Source organism: Colius striatus, chromosome 27, assembly GCF_028858725.1.
Source record: "Colius striatus isolate bColStr4 chromosome 27, bColStr4.1.hap1, whole genome shotgun sequence".
In the NCBI taxonomy this organism is placed as follows: Eukaryota; Metazoa; Chordata; class Aves; order Coliiformes; family Coliidae; genus Colius; species Colius striatus.
In genome coordinates, this window is record NC_084785.1 from 1,639,937 (window position 1) to 1,656,634 (window position 16,698).

At 56.8% G+C, this 16,698-nt stretch overlaps 1 protein-coding gene and 1 long non-coding RNA gene across 2 annotated transcripts in view; one reads left to right on the top strand and one right to left on the bottom strand.

Moving 5' to 3' along the window:
• BIN3 (bridging integrator 3) overlaps positions 1-14,220 on the top strand; it is a 38,158-nt gene extending 23,938 nt beyond the window's left edge. The window contains exons 7-9 of the mRNA XM_062015920.1: positions 6,463-6,604; positions 8,483-8,617; positions 13,148-14,220. Of these exons, the coding sequence (XP_061871904.1) occupies positions 6,463-6,604; positions 8,483-8,617; positions 13,148-13,294 (424 nt within the window). The 3' untranslated portion in view covers positions 13,295-14,220. The remainder of the gene's footprint in view (positions 1-6,462; positions 6,605-8,482; positions 8,618-13,147) is intronic.
• LOC133628067 (uncharacterized) lies at positions 1,456-16,452 on the bottom strand. Its single transcript, XR_009820518.1, has 4 exons — positions 16,369-16,452; positions 5,905-6,037; positions 4,118-4,231; positions 1,456-1,617 (listed from the first exon to the last, which is right to left on the bottom strand). It is a non-coding gene; the product is annotated as an uncharacterized LOC133628067 (long non-coding RNA).
• Positions 16,453-16,698: the final 246 nt, after the last annotated feature.

A 16,698-nucleotide genomic window follows, 5' to 3' on the forward strand; every position in this document is an offset into this window, starting at 1 on the left:
GTTGATTTAAGGAGGGGGGGGTGTTTTTTTCTTGTTGTCTTGTTTTGGTTTTGGTGGGGGGGTGGGTTTTTCTGTACTGAAGTCGTTTCTGCCTCAATCTGAAAGTCAAATCACACCGAGCTCTCAGCTCTTCGAGGTCACAGCGTGTTTCTAACCATTTGGGGGATGTTTGGTGACTCCAGTTCTACCTTGGGTGGTTTCTCCACCAGCAGAAAGTCTTGCTGATGTAGGAGAGGGGGGAAAAAAGAAGGAAACAAACAAAAAGCCCACCCCAACAGCCAGATTTATGCAGGGGAATTGTGTTGCTTATTATCTGGATTGTCTTCATGAAAGATACATTAACTTTTCCTTCCAGCATTCTGTTCAGATTGGAAGGAGGGCTCTTGTCTCTGAAATCTTCATGGGTTTTGGTAGGGTTGTGGGCTTTTTGTTGCCTTCAACTCATGGCAGTTGCTGAAATGAAAGAGAATACCCTCCCCTGCAAGCCTGGAGGATGGGTTTTAAACCCTGGGCAGCCCACAAAGCCCTGAATTCAAGGTGACAAAGCCACTTCTGTGTCTCTGTCGTCTCTTTCTGCCTTTGTGCAGTGTTTGGTTCTGGATGCTCTCCTTGCTGGTGCAGCACAGGTTCCTTTTGCTTCAGGTTGGAGGCAGATAGACCAGATCCCATTTAGGCCATCCGTAGGGAATCAGAATGGTGGGAGTTAGAAGGGTCCTGCAGAGCAACTCCAGCCCAACCCCCTCGAGGTTCCCCTCGAGCAGGGGGCACAGGAACACTTCCAGGCAGGGAAATATTGAGGAAAGGGAGGAAAACTCTTGCAGGACACAGGTACTGCTCCTCCTTTATGCAAGCCCTGGGAGGTTCATTTCATCCCAACTCCTCACCCATCACCCCAACCCTTAGTTCAACATCAGGGTGTTTGCTGGCTGCTTTCCAGCCTTGGCAGCTCCCTCAAACTTCCTACACCTCCACTTGGATATGGCCTGATTCTGCTTTTTCTCTCCCTGCCCTTTGGCACCTGCAGTTGCCACGTGCTCTTAAACAGCTTAATGTTTCATGGCTGCATCTCCACTCTGAGCAGGAGAAAAAGCTGCCATTCCTTCCCTGTTCCCCCCACTCTCCACGAGTAGGTACGTGCACAGCAGAGTGCTGCAGCCAGGAACATTGCTGAGGAGCCCAAGGGTCCATTTGGAGCCTAATGAGATGCAGGAGAGAGAGAGAAAATGCAGAGCTTGCACCTCCCCATGTCCTGCTGGCAGAGAAAGCCCAGCAACGTTTTGGAGGATGAAAGTTTCAGATTAATGAAAGCTGCCTTGAGGAGCTCTTCTTATTTCCAGTGAGGTATTGCTTCCCTGCACTGAGACAACCCTCTGTAGCCTCTCCCCAAACTTGCTTTGACCTAGAAAAAGGCTTCTTGCTCCAACAGCTGCACTTTATTACATCTTCACTGGTGGTCTTTGCTAAGTTTATTAGCCAAAGAAACAGATAAGTATGATCCAAGCAAATGATCATTAGTGGTAATACATTGTAATCAGAGGCACATGTGCAGTACAATCCCCACTCCATTGTCCAGGGGGGAGGAGAAGTTCAGACAAGTCTCAGAGACTCTCTTAAACCCTATAGAAGAAAGCAGTGGTAGATTTAGAAGGGGGAGAGGGGGAGGCTCTTATTGTTTCAGTCCTTTTGCTGCTGGGCATGTAGAGTTAGGCAGAGTTTTGCTTTTGGAGCCCCAAGGATCCCTCAGCTGACAATCCCTCATTTAACTTCAGGGAAGGAGCAAAAGCTCTGGTGAGAACGTTGCAGATTTCGGTGTGTGGGCTGGGCAAGGAGCTGGGCTGTCTGGGAAAGGGCAGGAGGGGTTTGCTCTCTCCTCTTTGGAAGGTGCCTGCACGAATTCACAGCAGATTGCTGGAGTTGGGGCAAAAGGAGAGGTGGGAAACTGCTGTGTTTGACTTCACTCCTGCAGTTCTTGGGTGAGCAGGGAGGTGTATGGGCTGGATGAGGGGATAGACTGTGCTGCTGTGCTCAGGAATTAGGTGTTGTGTGGCAGTATTTAAGGAAGGAAGCAGCTGAAATGAGCCAGGTGGTTTGGAGATCCCTGGCTTTTAAAGCCTTTTGTGTTTGGAGCTGATTTTCAGTGCCACAAGGGCTCAGTTTAACAAACTTTATCTGTCTGAATCTCCCTGGTCTGTGCCCTCCCCTTGGAGCACAGGCTTGCTTCTGCCACCAAAGCCGAGGGAGGAGGGTGATGGGGGAACATGCTGGGTCCCAGAGGTGGAATCCAGGAGCTGTTGGCAGCAGATTGATGAGAGGATGATAGAATGGTGGGGGCTGGAAGGGGCTTGCAGAGCTCATCCAGCCCAACCTGCTGTTAAGGCAGGTTCTCCTCAACCAGGGGGCACTCACAGAATCATTGTGCTTGGAAAAGACCCCGTAAGACGGAGCTCAACCACTAACCTCACACAGCCAAGCCCATCACTGAACTAAACCATATGGAAACCTCGTGAGGAGGAGCCTCCACACCCTCCCAGGGCAGCCAGGGCTCCCTCACCTCGACACCAAAGGAGTTTGTCGCGCTGTTGCAGCAGCCCCGGGAGCGCCGGCGCAGCGGAAGCAGCAAAAGCCGCTTTCATGTCCTTAACGAGCCCCTAATGAGGATTTGGTGCCCAAAGCTGCCACATGGCTGCCTGGCCCTGGCTCTCCCAGCCTAATCCCCACCTCAGCTCGCTGCTTTGCTGGCCCTCCCTCCTCACCTCTGCTCCTTGACGCCGGGCTCGGAAGCGCTGGCTTTCATTTCCCCTCTTCCTGGTGGGTGGCTGAGCCCAGGACGGACGTGTGGGCAGGGGCTGAGGAATGGCAGGCATCCCCCAGCACAGCCCAGCTGCTTCAGCCTCACCATCCTCCTGCCTCTCCCAGCTTCCTCCACAGCTCATCTCCCATTGTGTTCTTTCCCTCCCCAGCTCTGTTATTCCCCTCTCCCCATCCCTCTCTTCCTTTTGCTGGCCACAAATAACGCCCTGTGTTCATGCCAGGCTGCTTCAGCTCATGAGAGCTCTTCAGACACTTGCAAACAGAGAGAAATAAAGGCTCCACCGTGGGTTTTTTCCCATGTGTCACTACCCCAGCACCTCTTTCACCTCACTGGCACTGAAAGGAGGGCAAGGGGGAAGGTGGGCTGCTCAGGGACCTTACTGCAGGCAGGGAGGTGATGGGATGGTCCCATTCCTTGAGCATCCCTGCTCCCTGAGCTCACCAGCTCCCTCCCACCACAGCAGGTGACAAGTTGTTGGTTTTCAAGCCCCAGCCTTGTCAGCTGGGCTGACTAACGATGGAATCAGGGGATCCTGCCACTTTTTATCTTCCCTGGCAGTGTCTCTCCAGCCCTGTCCTTTAATTACAGGAGGCTGAAGGGAGGCTGGTGTGGAGACAAGGTGCCAACATGATTTATAATTCAGAGATTCAGGTGATTGATATCTCTTTTTTTTTCCCCTCCAAGGCTAAAGTGTCACCCTAAGAGTTCAGCCTCATGTTCCTCCTCTCCCCCCACTGCAGAGGGGAGACAGCAATTTGTGTTTCCTTTGAGTTATCCCCGTGTCTCTCCCCTCACCTGCTCCTCTTAAGCTGCCTGCACCCTAATCCCCTCTCAGCAGCCTTGCCTAAAAAGTGACAGGGAACAACAGCAGCTTATTCCTCAAGCTGCTTTGGTTCCAGGGGCTCTAATACCCCTTGTGCTGCTCTTTTACCTGCACTCTGGGCTTTTAGCAACACATTTTAAGTCGGTTTCAATTTGCTTGCTAATAAAACCAGCAAGTGTTGAGTAACAGAGGGTGGTCCCAGGGATCTGTGAGTGGTTGTGGCTGTCAGAGCCTCTCATCCCCTACAAAAACAGGGGCTGAGGGGAGTGTAGGGGAGCAGGATGGTGCTGGGTGTATCCCAGCACACGTCTGCTGTGGGGCTTTCCGTTGGTGCTGCTCAGAGCACGTTCATAACTTGGCAGTGGTGGGAGCCTGATTCTCCCTGTCACCCCTCAGGGGTGTTTGCCATCCCTGGCACTTGCCTGTGGATCATAGCTCTGTGAAAAACCCAAGCAGGACACTGGTGTGGGCAAGAAACTCACGTCTCTCACAACTCTGGAGGAACTGCAGAGCTGCCAGGGTAATCCCTTGTTCCTCCAGGAGCTGGGAGCAGCTTCACCTCAATCCAGAGCAGTCCAAGGAAGGAGCATCCTTCCCTGCATGAAAATGAAACCAGAGAGAGCTTGGTTAGCACAGTGAGCCACACTGGCACTGCCTGGGGCTGGTCCTCCAGCCAAGAGGGACCAGCACACCGAGACAACTACCAGGTGGGGATGTCCCCCCATCAGGGATATAACACCAAGCTGAGACCTGGCAGCTGCTCACCACCACCTCATGAGCTTCTGCACGAGCTGCAACCACCAGCTGCTGCCCTGGCCTGCCCTCAGGAGCCCTCCTAAGCTGGGTACCCCCTTCCCTTCCTCCACACAGCCCTTGCTGCCCAGCCCCATTTCCCTCACTCCCTCCCGGCGTATTTTTGGACCTTATCTAGAGGGAAGAGGTATTTTAGCAGCAGCCCCACGGCCCAAGGAGGGGGGGTGGTGAATCCATGCTTGGATCACCCAGCTGGGCCAGGGGCCTTGAGCCACTGTGGCATTTAAAGATAATGGGGAGCAGGGTGTGAAAGTTGCCATAAAAAGCAACGTGAGGGCAGCAGCATCTGATCCGGGCGCGGGCGGCCGGCGGCAGGGTGACGCTGGGCCAGCTCCCTGATGACTTCTGCAGGTTGGTCCTCGATAGCCTGTGCAATGATCTGGCTCAGAGGGGGGGTAAAACAACAGGGTGAGCAACACAAGAGCCTTTGCTTAACCCTGCAAGGCCCAGCCCTGCTGGTCCTAGCGCAGGCAGGATGGCAAGAGCGCAGCCCCTGGTCTCATCCAGGGATGCTCCAACACAAAGGCTGGAGCACAAATGCTTGAACACAAACGCTTGAGAGCAAATATTTCCCCTTCCCCCCCTCGCTTCAGTTTGCCCTTTGCAAACTGGCAAAGCTCAGGGACAAAAGCTTTGCCTCTGCATCCGCTGGGCTGGCACATTAACACCCTCTGGGGTGGAAAATGAGCTTGTAATAGGCTGGAGTGGCTGTGAAGGGCTGGGAGCTGCCAGTGCTTTGGTTTGAACACCAATGCCTCTGCTTTAGCCCTGCACCTGATCCCATCCACAGCAAATGACCATGCTAAAGGGAGCTTTGTGGTTTCCTTTTGTCCCCCCCAGCCTGGAGGAGAGTTGATTTGGGGTTGTTTTGTCTTTGTTTGTTTCTTCCCCTGCAACTTAAAGAGCTCAGAAAGCTGTTTGTTTCCCCTCTCAGAAGTGAGAACTCATCACCAGGCTGTTGAGACACATTTTTCACCACCAGTTCCTGGCCTCATCATCATCATCCCCCCCCCACACACCCCCCAAGGGTGACCCTATAACTTGTGGATATTCACTTCTTACATCCCGAGGTAGCCTGACCCATCCCACAGGAGCCCACAGCCCATCCCCAGCACAACACCCCAAACCTGGGCAGGCCAGAGCAACACCCCAGCCTCTGTCTTTCCTTCTCCTGGCTCCTTCAGAAAACACTCTCTCAGATGCTCATGTTGATCTGTAACACACTGGAGCCATCTGAACCTTCCCTGTTAATCCCTCTGTGTGGGGTGCAGAAGCTCCTCTCTTCAGCTGCCCAAAGCTCACTGTGTGGCAGCTTGGCAACCCTAGAAATAACCCCCCCAAAAAAAAGCAAAAGCTTGCTGCAGTTTGGTTTTATTTTTGCCCTTTTGTGTTTCTTTTCCCTGGACTTTGAGCCAGCTCCTTTCCCTGCTCAGGCAGTGGGGAAATAGCACATTACCTGGTGATCTATGGGGTGGGGTTGGGGGGGAGAAGTTGATTCTTTTCCCCTTCTTGGTTTGCTCAGTGGAGTTAACAGCTTTGTTTTCTTCCATCCCACATAAAGCAGCTCTCTGTGTTCTTAAATACAGCAGCTGGAAGAGAAAGGGGAGGGAGAGGGGAGCTGTTAAAGAACTAATGGTAAAAGCAGAAGGGCTGGCACAAGTCAGAAACAGGTTGGGACCTTCCAAGTGCTTTTACCAGGCTCTGCAAGATCAGCCTGAGTTTTAGTCTTACCACTGTTTAAAAACACACCCTCTGACACATGAATTGACCACCAACAAAATAAAACCCCTCCAAGCAGCCCCAAGTCTTTCTGTATCCCTTCAATCCTCTCCTCCAGCCTCCTGGAAAGGTGCAGTGAACGTTGTGCTTGGATCGAGCTTCGGTCAAACCCCTGGCTATGAATCCTGAATGGTTTGGGGACTTTGGGTTGGGAGATTGCTTTGGATGCTGCTTGGGAACAAGATATCCCACCTCCCCCCTAAAAACCCAACCCCTTTGCCATCCTTTTGCCCAGGTTCAGCAGCGTGTTCCCCAGCCTGAACATGGCAGTGAAGCGCCGGGAGCAAACGCTGCAGGACTACAAGCGCCTGCAGTCCAAGGTGGAGAAGTACGAGGAGAAGGAGAGAACTGGCCCTGTCCTGGCCAAGCTGCACCAGGTAAGGGATGCTCAGGGACCCAGATCCCCAGCAGGGTCAGTGGCAAACCCCAGGGCTGTGTCTCAGGGCTTGGGGAAGAGCATTTCTCTCGGGGTTTGCCATCCCTGCAACACAGAACGTTCGGGAAGGGCGGCTAAAAGCCACGTCAAGTTGCCACAGAGGGCAGTTTGGGACAAGAAGGTGATTCAGAGTGAAGGGAAAGGGCCTGACTTCCAAAAGGCAATGGAGTGAAAGCTGGGGGTGCTCAGAGGGGCAGCCAGTGCTGGAGGCAGCCCCCAGGGGAGGGGGGTTTCTCCCTGACCCGCAGCAGCTGGATGTGATGAGCCTTTGGAGCCTTTTCTGTTTGCCACCTGTTCCAAGGAGACCATTCACCTCGGTGCATTGCACTAATTGGTTAACAGGAAGCTTTGCCAGATTCTCTTCTCTCTCCCCATCTCAGCAAAGTGATGATTTTTGTGTATTTTCACTCCTCTGATCCAATCCCCACCAGATTCTCCCCAAATCTGTCGCTCCCGCAGGAGAACCTCCAAGGAGCAGCTGATCTACCATCAGAATCTCCCCCCACACTGTGTCTTTTCTGATGGCCTTCCCCACCAAAGTCAAGTTTGGTGTTAAAAATGAACAGCCCTAACAAAAGGAGCCTCTGATTTCCTAGTAAGCAGCTTACTGTGCTGAGCCTCGTGGCTGGGAAGACTCAGAGTGCTTTTGTCCTGCTGATTAAGCAGGTTTGAGTGATTCCATTTATTTCCCTCCCCTCTTTAATGAACTTCTGGGGGATCTAATTCCCCCTTCTGAAAGATCCTCAAACACCCCCCCAGCCTGGAGCAATCCCAAACACATCCATGGTGGGAAGTGGCATCACCTCAGCGCTATCTTTGCTCAAAGTCTTCTGCTCTTTGGTGGCCCCACGTGAGCTCAGGGCTGGGGGCTGGGGGTGAGGGGGTTTCAGCCCTTCTCATTTCATGGCAGGCATGGAATTTGCTCATTTGCCTCTCAGCCCTACTGAAGCCTGAGGTGATTTCAGGCTTTGGCTGTGCCATCCCTCTGGCCTGTCCCAGGGAGCTGGGCTCAGCTCGACGCCTTTCTCCTGCCCCCTCCTCCCGTTGGAATGGTGCTGGGATTAAGTGGCAGACTCCAACTGCTCTAATATTTCACAGCCCACCCCCTCCTGCCCTTTTCCACACCATCTCAGAGACATTTCCCTTTCTCCCCACGCTGCTGTTTAAAGAAGCTGAGCTGAAGGTCACGGGCCAAAATGATGGTGGGGACAGGAGCCTCTGGTGAAGCTCTTGGGAACCTCAGGGTGGGGAGACACAGGTGGGGATGTTACAGACCCAGAGCACCATACAACCAGTTTTAACCAAGCTCTTTTACCTGCTCACTTGAGTCCCATCAGGCTCCTTTTCCTGCTCATGTGGGTCCCACCAAGCTCTGTTAACTGGTCATTGGGATTCCATCACACTCTGTTGGTCACTTGGGTCCTACCAGGCTCCATTCCTTGATCCTTTTGATCCCACCAGGCTCCATTCCTTGATCCTTTTGATCCCACCAGGCTCTATTACCTGGTCACTTGAGTCCCACCTACTCTCTGTTGATCACATAAGTCTCACCTGGTTCCATTAACCAATCACTTGAATCCCACCATGCTCTGTTGATCACCAGGATCCCACCAAGCTCTATTATCTGGTCACTTGAGTCCCACCAGGCTCTACCTGGTCATTTGGTCTCACCAGGTTCCATTACTTGGTCATTGGGTCCCACCAGCCTCTGTTGGCCAGTTACTGGTTGTCCTTTGGCCAAGGCAGAGCCACTGGTCCAGGCTGGCCAAGGTCAGGGCGTCTTCCCAGGTGTGTGACTCCCCATCCTGTCCTTTGGCAGGCCCGTGAGGAGCTGAGGCCAGTGAAGGAGGACTTTGAAGCCAAGAACAAGCAGCTCCTGGAGGAAATGCCCAAGTTTTACAGCAGCCGCATCGATTACTTCAAACCCAGCTTCGAGTCGCTGGTGCGGGCGCAGGTGAGACGTGGCCCTGGTGATCCCTTTGGTGGGCACCCTCCCCCTCTGCTCCCCTCCTGACACACCTAGAAAGCCATTTCCACTCAGGAAACCCATTCATCTCTGCCTGGGTTTAGCTACTGAGTGGTGGTGGGACACTGGGCAGGTCAGTGTTGGACCTTGTGTTGCCACATGGAGAGGTGGGTTCTGCCTCGTACCAGGGACACTCCTGGCACACACAGGGCACCTTGTGCCACATCTTGCCTGCCCAAGTTACCTCAAGCCCCAGTTACACATTAGCCACTGGCCTTTGATGGCTTTTTTGGCAGCTGGGCACGTTGTTTCTTGGCATTTGCAGGCAGGGATGGGGTTTGTTTGGAGGTGATGAGCTGCTCAGGGCTCAGCTGAAGGCTCTCAGTGGGGTTTGGTAACCAGGGCTGGCATGTTCTGGCAGAGGGAGAGGAGGCTGCTGTGTAAGCTCCACACCAAAGGCTTTGCAGGAAGGGGTGGCCTAAATAAACCACAGCCTGCTTGCATTTCCATCCTCCAGCTTCCCTCTGTGGCTTGATGCTGCTCCTCCTCCTTCTTCCTTCTCCCTGGCTGGAGAGGAACATTACCAGGCTCTAATGTGGCTTTGAACCTTTGGCATCTCAGGCATAGGTCATGCCCTGGCTCCTGGGCTGATCCAGTACCAGGAGGGGAGATAAAACCCCAGGTGCTCCTCCTGTTCCCCTCCAGTCCTTCGTGGAGGCTGAGGCAGGGAAGGAGCTGCTGCAGCGACCCAGGTGCTGCAGGAGGAGCAGGGAGCACCTTTCATCTCACCTCTTCGAGTTTCAGAAGGGGGTTGCTGGGGAAGAGGCCTCTCCACAGAGCTGCCAGCAAGTTGTCTGCAGGCTGATTCACCTACCAGATGGTGCTGATGCTCCCTGGAGCCGCCTGGCTGGGAGCTGGGGACGCTGTTCTGGCTGTTCCCTTTGCAATCGGGGCTCCCTGTTCCAGCCCAGACAACCAGGCTCCCTGGAGCCACAAAAAAAACCCACCCTCGCTGGCCCTTCCTCCCTTGCTGCAAACCCTCTCCAGCCCACTCCCTGGGGGTGGGTCGTTTGGATGAGACCTTGAAAGCCTCCTGCTGTGCCCCTCTGTCCTTGGCCACCACAGCCCTGGGCTGGCTGCAGCTGCCTCCTGCCTGGGCTTCTGGGGGGAGCAACATGCTGGGGGGTGGGTGAAGAACCCTCTTCCTCCTTGGGAATCCTGCCTCTTTTTTTCACTGGCCATCTACCTCACTGCAGGTGGGGATTGGGTTACAATCACAGAAGCATTTGGGTTGTTAAAGCCCTTGAAGCTGCTGCAGTCCCAGCCCTGCCCTCACCCTGCCCAGCCCAGCACTGACCCACAGCCCTCAGCACCTCAGCTCCAGGGCTTTGGGATCCCTCCAGGGCTGGGCACTCCCCCAGCTCCCTGGGCAGCCTGGCACAGGGGCTGACACCCCTCTCAGGGAAACAGTTCTGCCTCAGCTCCAGCCTCAACCTCCCCTGGGGCAACTGCAGCCCATTGCCTCTTGTCCTGTCACTTGGGAGCAGAGACTGACCCCCATTGCCCCACAACCTCCTGTCAGGGAGCTGCAGAGAGTGCTCCTGTCTCCCCTCAGCCTCCTCTTCACCAGCCTGAACACCCCCAGCCCCAGGGAAGGATGCACCAGCACTATGGCATCTCAGCTGCTGGGAGGAGAGCTCAGCACTCCCCTCATGACTGGTTTTTGCTGAGGCTGTGCTCCTCCCCTGCTCAGGAGCTCTTCCCCAGGGGCTGTGCAACTGTTTCCCCCATCTCAGGTGGCTGAAATCAAAAAGCAAAGGGAAGTGACACGCCCAAGGTAACTTCATGAGTCAGTGGAGAGCCAGGAATAGCACCCAGGAGCCCTGACTCACCTGCAGGGCCCAGCAGCCAAGGGGGATGCAGCAGTGACACAGGGGTGTTCCCCACTCCCTTCTCATCACACCATCCCAGGTGACTGGGAGGCACAGGAGCAGTGCCAGGCTTCCAGCCAGCCCCATTCACCCCAGCACTGCTTCCCCAGCTCTCTGCCTTCCCACCTTGCTGAGCTTATTTAGCATCTCAGGGGATGTCTATACTCACTGCAGTGTCTATTTTCAGCCTCTTCTGGGGGTACTTCTAGGAGCACACAGCCAGAAAGGGGCAGCCAGAGGGTTGGGGCAGCTCTGCTGAGGCTGCTTATCAAACCCATCACTTCAGGGTGGCCCCAGGTGCAAAAGGACACTGGTCTTGCTGCTTTTCCAAGCCTGGATGGGGTTAAAGAGGCACAAGGGGCACAGCTGGACAATGAGCTGTGAACTCAACTCGCTCCCAGCTGCTTTGCCAGGGCGAAAGGAAAGACCCCCACTTCAAACCAGCTCTGGAGCAAGCAGCTTTATGGCTTCAACCCAAAGAGCCCCTTCCAACCCCTTCACACTGGGTTCCCATGGCACAACTTGGCTGGCAGCCCCCAGGGCCGGGTGGCTGCTGACAGCATGACATGCCCTGAGCTCACAAAGGGGCTGGAACATTCAACACCAAATACTTGTGTCCACCCACGTGCCTGGGCCAAGCCAAGGGAGGCAAATATTTCCCTGGCTGGGGGACTTTGAAGTGGCCAGAAGAAGAGATGAAAGGGGGGGAGTGTGTGTGTGTGTGGGGGGGGAGATTTGGAGCCTCGTTGCTGAACAAAACTTCCTTCCCTAAGCAAAAACATGATACTCCTGTGGCTTTGGAATGAAGTGGGGTTGGGGAGGGAAAGATGGGGCAGGAATGAGGGGGAAGCAGGCCCAGGAGGCCTGGCAGGCACCCCAGGGGGTTGTTTTTAGGGCTGCCACAAACACGAGCTGCTGGTGGCGGCGGAACCACGATCTATAGAAAATGAGGAGAACACGGTGTCCCCAAACAGAATTAGTTCAGGACAGGTGGACCCAGGGCCTTTGGCTCCATCTCAAAGGAGAGTTTTGGAAGATGGGATGGGGTGGAGGGGGAATGGAGCATATGGTATCCATAGCTGGAAAAGTACTGAGCTGCAGGGCAGGAGGCTGCAGGCAGCAGCGGGGCTGTGACCACGGCTCTGGGGGTGCATCCCCCCCCAACACCCACCTCAGAGGGGCAACACTGGCTTCTCACCCACATTTCAGTGTGGGGGATGCTGGTGCCTGTGAGACCTGACCCTGAGGGGGTTGGTGATGGCACTGGGGGGAGAAGAACATCCCCGAGGAGAGCCGCTGGGCCCCAGGGACCTGCTGTCTGGCTGTGGCACGTGGGTGGTGGGGAAAGGAGAGGGAGGGGGACAGAGAGCAAAATGCTTGCTCTTCCTTGCCTGGGTGCCACTGAGGAGATGCTGCTGGGGGTGCTGATGGCCAGCTTTGGGCAGCAGCTCTTGCTGGTGAGGAGGGGAACTGGGGCAGGATGGTTCAGGGTGGTTGGATGGGGGGGTTCTTGGTCTCACACCTTGCCTGGGGGGGGTCATTGGGATGGTTTGGGGTGATTTGGTGGGGGGGTTCTTGCTCTCACACCTTCCTTGGGGGTCATTAGTCCCTGTGTAAGTGAGAAGTGGTGCTGGATCACTCAGAACCCCCTGTGTGGGGAGCCTGGACCTCAGAGCAGCCCCCCCCAAAGCAGTCCCCAGGGGAGGGAGGTGGGGGAATAGAGGCAGCTGGCAGAGGCCTGTGGGTCCCCAGCATCTCCCCCCTGCCCTGCCCAAAATAAGCATGAGATGGGAGGAAGATGAGGGGAGGCAGTCTCCATGGAGACTGTGTGTGTGTCACTGTGGTGCTGCTGGAGCTGCTGGGCCCAGCCTCGGGCACCCCCTGAGCCTCTCCCGTGCCCCCTGTGCAATGAGGCATCATCCAGCCCCGGGGAACAGAGCTGGGGCTGGTGCTCAGCCACCTCCTCACCCTCCTCCCCTGAGGCACAGCAGCTCACCAAGCTGAGGAGAGGGTCTGACTCTACCACCCTGCCCAGCATCTCCTTCCCCCAGGGCCCAGCAGCCCGGTGCCATCTGCCTGTGCTGACCCTGCTGCCTCAGTTAATTGGCGCTGCTAATTAGCACGTTACTTAAACAGCCATCCCCTCCTCCCCCCACCCCCCCAGCTTCATGCACAGTAATGGGGCACTGCCAGGCTTTGACTCTCACCCCTGCCAGGGGAACAGAAACCTGTTGCAGAGCTCAGCAGCAGCGTGGGCAAGCGCCTGGTCCCGCTGCCACTGGCACCAACCCCGAGGGGCCAGCGGGGCTGGGGGCTGGCAGCAGCCCCACACACACACAGCTCCCCAGATGGGAAGGCAGCAGAGAAGGGCAGAGTGTTATTAAAACGTGTGGAGTTGTAATAATCCAAGAGGGGGGTTGGTATTAGCACATGGGAGGAAGCTATTTTAGCACCAGAGCCGCCAAACAGCCAGGGGCAAGGGCAGCGCCAAAGCGGGGTGGGCATGGAGACATCCCCCTCTCCCTGCCTCTCCACAGCTTCCCCCTCACCCCTCCATCTTTCTCCCTTCCCTCCCTCACCTCACCAGGTGGTTTATTACACGGAGATGCACAAGATCTTCGGGGAGCTGACGGCGCAGCTGGAGCGGCCGGGGCTGAGCGACGAGCAGCGGGAGCGCGACTGCGAGGCCAAGCTCAGCGAGCTCAGGGCTCTGTCCATCGTGGCTGATGACTGAGAGAGGGGCTGAGGATGGGGATCCCCCAGCCAAGCTGCTGCTCCCCTCCTCCAGCCTCTGCAGGGATGGGTTTGGGAAGGTTTAGAGCCTTTTTCCCCCCCAACCTCTGCCAGGACAAGGGTTGCCTGGGGAGCACCAAAGTCAGGCTTTGCCTTAAACAGGTTGCAGGAGCTGAAAATGGGGAGAAGGCTGGGTGCTGTTGGTCCTTCCCAGGCCCCAGCCTTGGCTCAGCACCCCCCAGCCCTCCCCACACCCATCCTGGGCCCAGATCCCTGCCAGGCTCCTTCCCTTTCTGGCAGGAGGAGGGGGCCACTGCTGCTGAGCCATTCATCTGGTGCCTTAGGAGCCCACTGCAAACCCCAGGAGAGGGGAAAAGCCTTCACGTTCTGTTTCTCGGAGGAGTGATGAAAGGGCTGCACTTCCCTTGCTCAGCATCAACGATGCTGCACTCAGCATCCATCCTGTTTTATGCAGGACCAGAGCTGGGGAGGGGGTGCACGACCCTGGCTGCCCACCCAGGGGTAGGGGAACCCCAGACCCCACGGGGTGCAAAGGGGGAAACGCACCCATCCACGAGCAGAGCCTGGGAGGAGGGGAGGAGCTGGAGGTGACCGGAGTGTCCTGGCTGTTGGGAACACGGGGCTCCGCAGCTTCTGGGTGAATAAAGTCTGTGGCCGAGCCGCTGCCGCCCTCTGCTGCCACCCAACAGCCACTGCCACGGCGGGAGGGGACCCCGGGGGGACACAAGTCCCCTCCCTGGGCAGCCACAGCCCCCAAACCCCCGGAACACCCTTGGAGGGGGAGAGGATGAGTTTATGGAAGGTGTTAAGGGGCTGAGGGGGGAGGAAGGAGCAGCCCCCAGAGAGGGAGCAGCTTACAAGGGCAAGAAATGCAGCTTTAGAGGCAAAGATGTGAATTGGATGCTCAGGTGACACATTTCAGCAGAGGGAGAGGCTGAAGGAGCCACCCCCATGTCCCACAGCAGGGGATGGGGGGATGAGGTGCCCAGCAGAACTCAGGGAGCTGGACCCCCATTAAACCATCCTGCTGCTGGCAGGGAGACTGCAAAGAGGAAAGGGAGCAGGAGCAGAGCCCTGACAGGTCACACAGGGGGTGGTGACTGTCCCCAGTGAGGTTGGTTGGGGTGACATGAAGTGAAACCCCTGCCCCAGACAGCAGCCCCCAGGCCCCAGCATGGGGAACTTGTCACCCCTCAGCTCTTCCTTCCCAACCACAGTTAAGCAAAATGAGATCAGTTGCCACGGTTACCCAGAGCAGGGGCTGCTAAATATAACTGCCAGGGGCTGAGGCCACACTCTGTGGGTGATGTGGCAGAGGCTGAGCCCTGGCAGACCCCAGCAGCAGCTCCTGAGCAGGCAACAGGCCATGGCAACCCTGCACTGGGCATGTTTCCTCCCTGCATGGAGGTGCTGGATTAAACCCCACCTGGGCTCTCCTCAGTCTACCCCACCAACCTCCCTCTCCTGCATCCAAGCCCAGCTCCTGTGCTGTGCCCTCAGCTGCTCCTGCCAGCCCTGTGCTCCAGAGAAGGATTTCACTCTCTGCAGGTTTCACCTGAGCTCTGCAAGCTGCTGGACTGTCTGGAGAGCTGCTCCTGGCCAAGCAGCCCTGTGCTATGGCTGGGGCTGTGCCAGGCTAGAGAGAAGGGCTCCATCTGATGCAGTAAGCAATGGATAATGACCTGTTGCTCACACCACCCAGAAGATTCCAGGGCTCAGTTTTCTGAAGTACAGGGGTGCTCGGACCTCCAGACAGCAGAGGAGAAGGATGCTGGTGGCACTGGGGTCCTGTGCCACTGGGATGGGGCCATCCCAAGCTGGGGACCACTCCCTACCAAGGAACCCAACCTCAGCCTCTTTCCTCCCTGGCAAACACATCCCAGCTATTCCCTTTCCTCCCCAGGTCCCACCTCATGCCCCTTGGGGACAAGAACCCCAGGGGACAACAACCACTTTAGCATCAACCCTAAGGGTTTTCCACCTAAACTGGGTGAATTAACCCTTGCCAGGCCCTGGTCCCACACCTCCCTTTGCTTTGTCAGGTGCTCAGGAGCTTTCCCTTCCTCCAGGTGATTCAGGGACACTGGGGTCATCACCATGAGCTCCTGCACTGAGAGCAGCCCTCCCTCCTCCTCACCTTGCCCCTGAAACCAGAACTGGCATCATCCTCCTCAGGGTGCCACCAGCAAGGGGTGGATGCATCCAGCCAGCCCAGGTGGAGGGGTGGAAGCCAGGAGGTGGGTGGGAGCCCCCAGAGCATCTTCCTGACATCTCAGGAGGGGCTGGAGGCAGAGAACCACAGCAGAGAGAGACACCAATATCTCCCCAAAACCATCCCCAGAGCACAGAGTAGGGAAAGGTCCCATGTGCCAAGGTCAGACCCAGGTGTATTTGGTGCTCCAAAAGGCACCAGGGAGGAAGGTGCCGAGATGCTCCCCTTGCAGTGAGCACACACATCCCCCTCCTTAAATCTGCCCCCAGCCCCCCATCCCAGCATCTCCTTGAGTGGAGGGAGGTGATGGGATGGGGTTCATTGCCCGAGGAGGGAGGCAACAAGGCTCATAAGACTCCAGTGGCATCACTCAGGAATGAGTTTGCACCAGAAAGCCCAAATACTCCCAGAGCAGCCCCTTCCTCCCAGCCAGAGCCCACCCCTCAGTGCCAGTCCTGGGTGTGCAGGCTGAGCACTCACCTGTGGGAGGGATGCAGGGGGCTGGGGTCAGGCTGGGAGGGTGGGAGTGATGCCAGGGGGTCCCAGGAGAGAGTGAGGGGGGATGTGCTGCTGGGAAGGGAAAGAACCTGACCCAAGTGATGGCAGGAAAGCGAGGGGAGAGGGGGGAGAAGGGGATGAGGGCACCTGGTCAGAGCTTCACGGGACTCCAGGATACAGTGAAGGGCTCCATCGGCATCACAACGCCTCAGCAGAGCCTCCCACCCCCTTCCCAGAGCCAGCCCCCTCCTCATCTCCCCCCCAGACCCTCCTACACCCCCAAACCGCCCACCCCACACCCCCCTCATGACGGGGAGCCCCCGGCGCCCCCTCCCCGCACCCACCTGCGGCAGCGGCAGGGCAGGGCAGGGGAGGGGAGGCTCCATCCCTCGGAGCAGCGGGACCGTCCTTCAGCCCATCGCGCCCGGGGCCGGGACGGACGGAAGCGCCGTGGGAAGTGACGCTTCGCGGGGTGAGGACGGTGACATCAGCCCAGCCGGAGCCCGTGCGCCAGGGAAAGGCTTTATTCGGGGGATAAGACACAAAGGGGTGTGGGGGGGGTGTGGGAGGGGGGGGTGTGAGGTCGGGGACCGGCCCCGGGTGGGTGTGAGATCATCCGTGGGGGTGTGACTCGGTCGGTGCAGCGCAGCTCCTCCCATCCAGGCCTGGCAGAG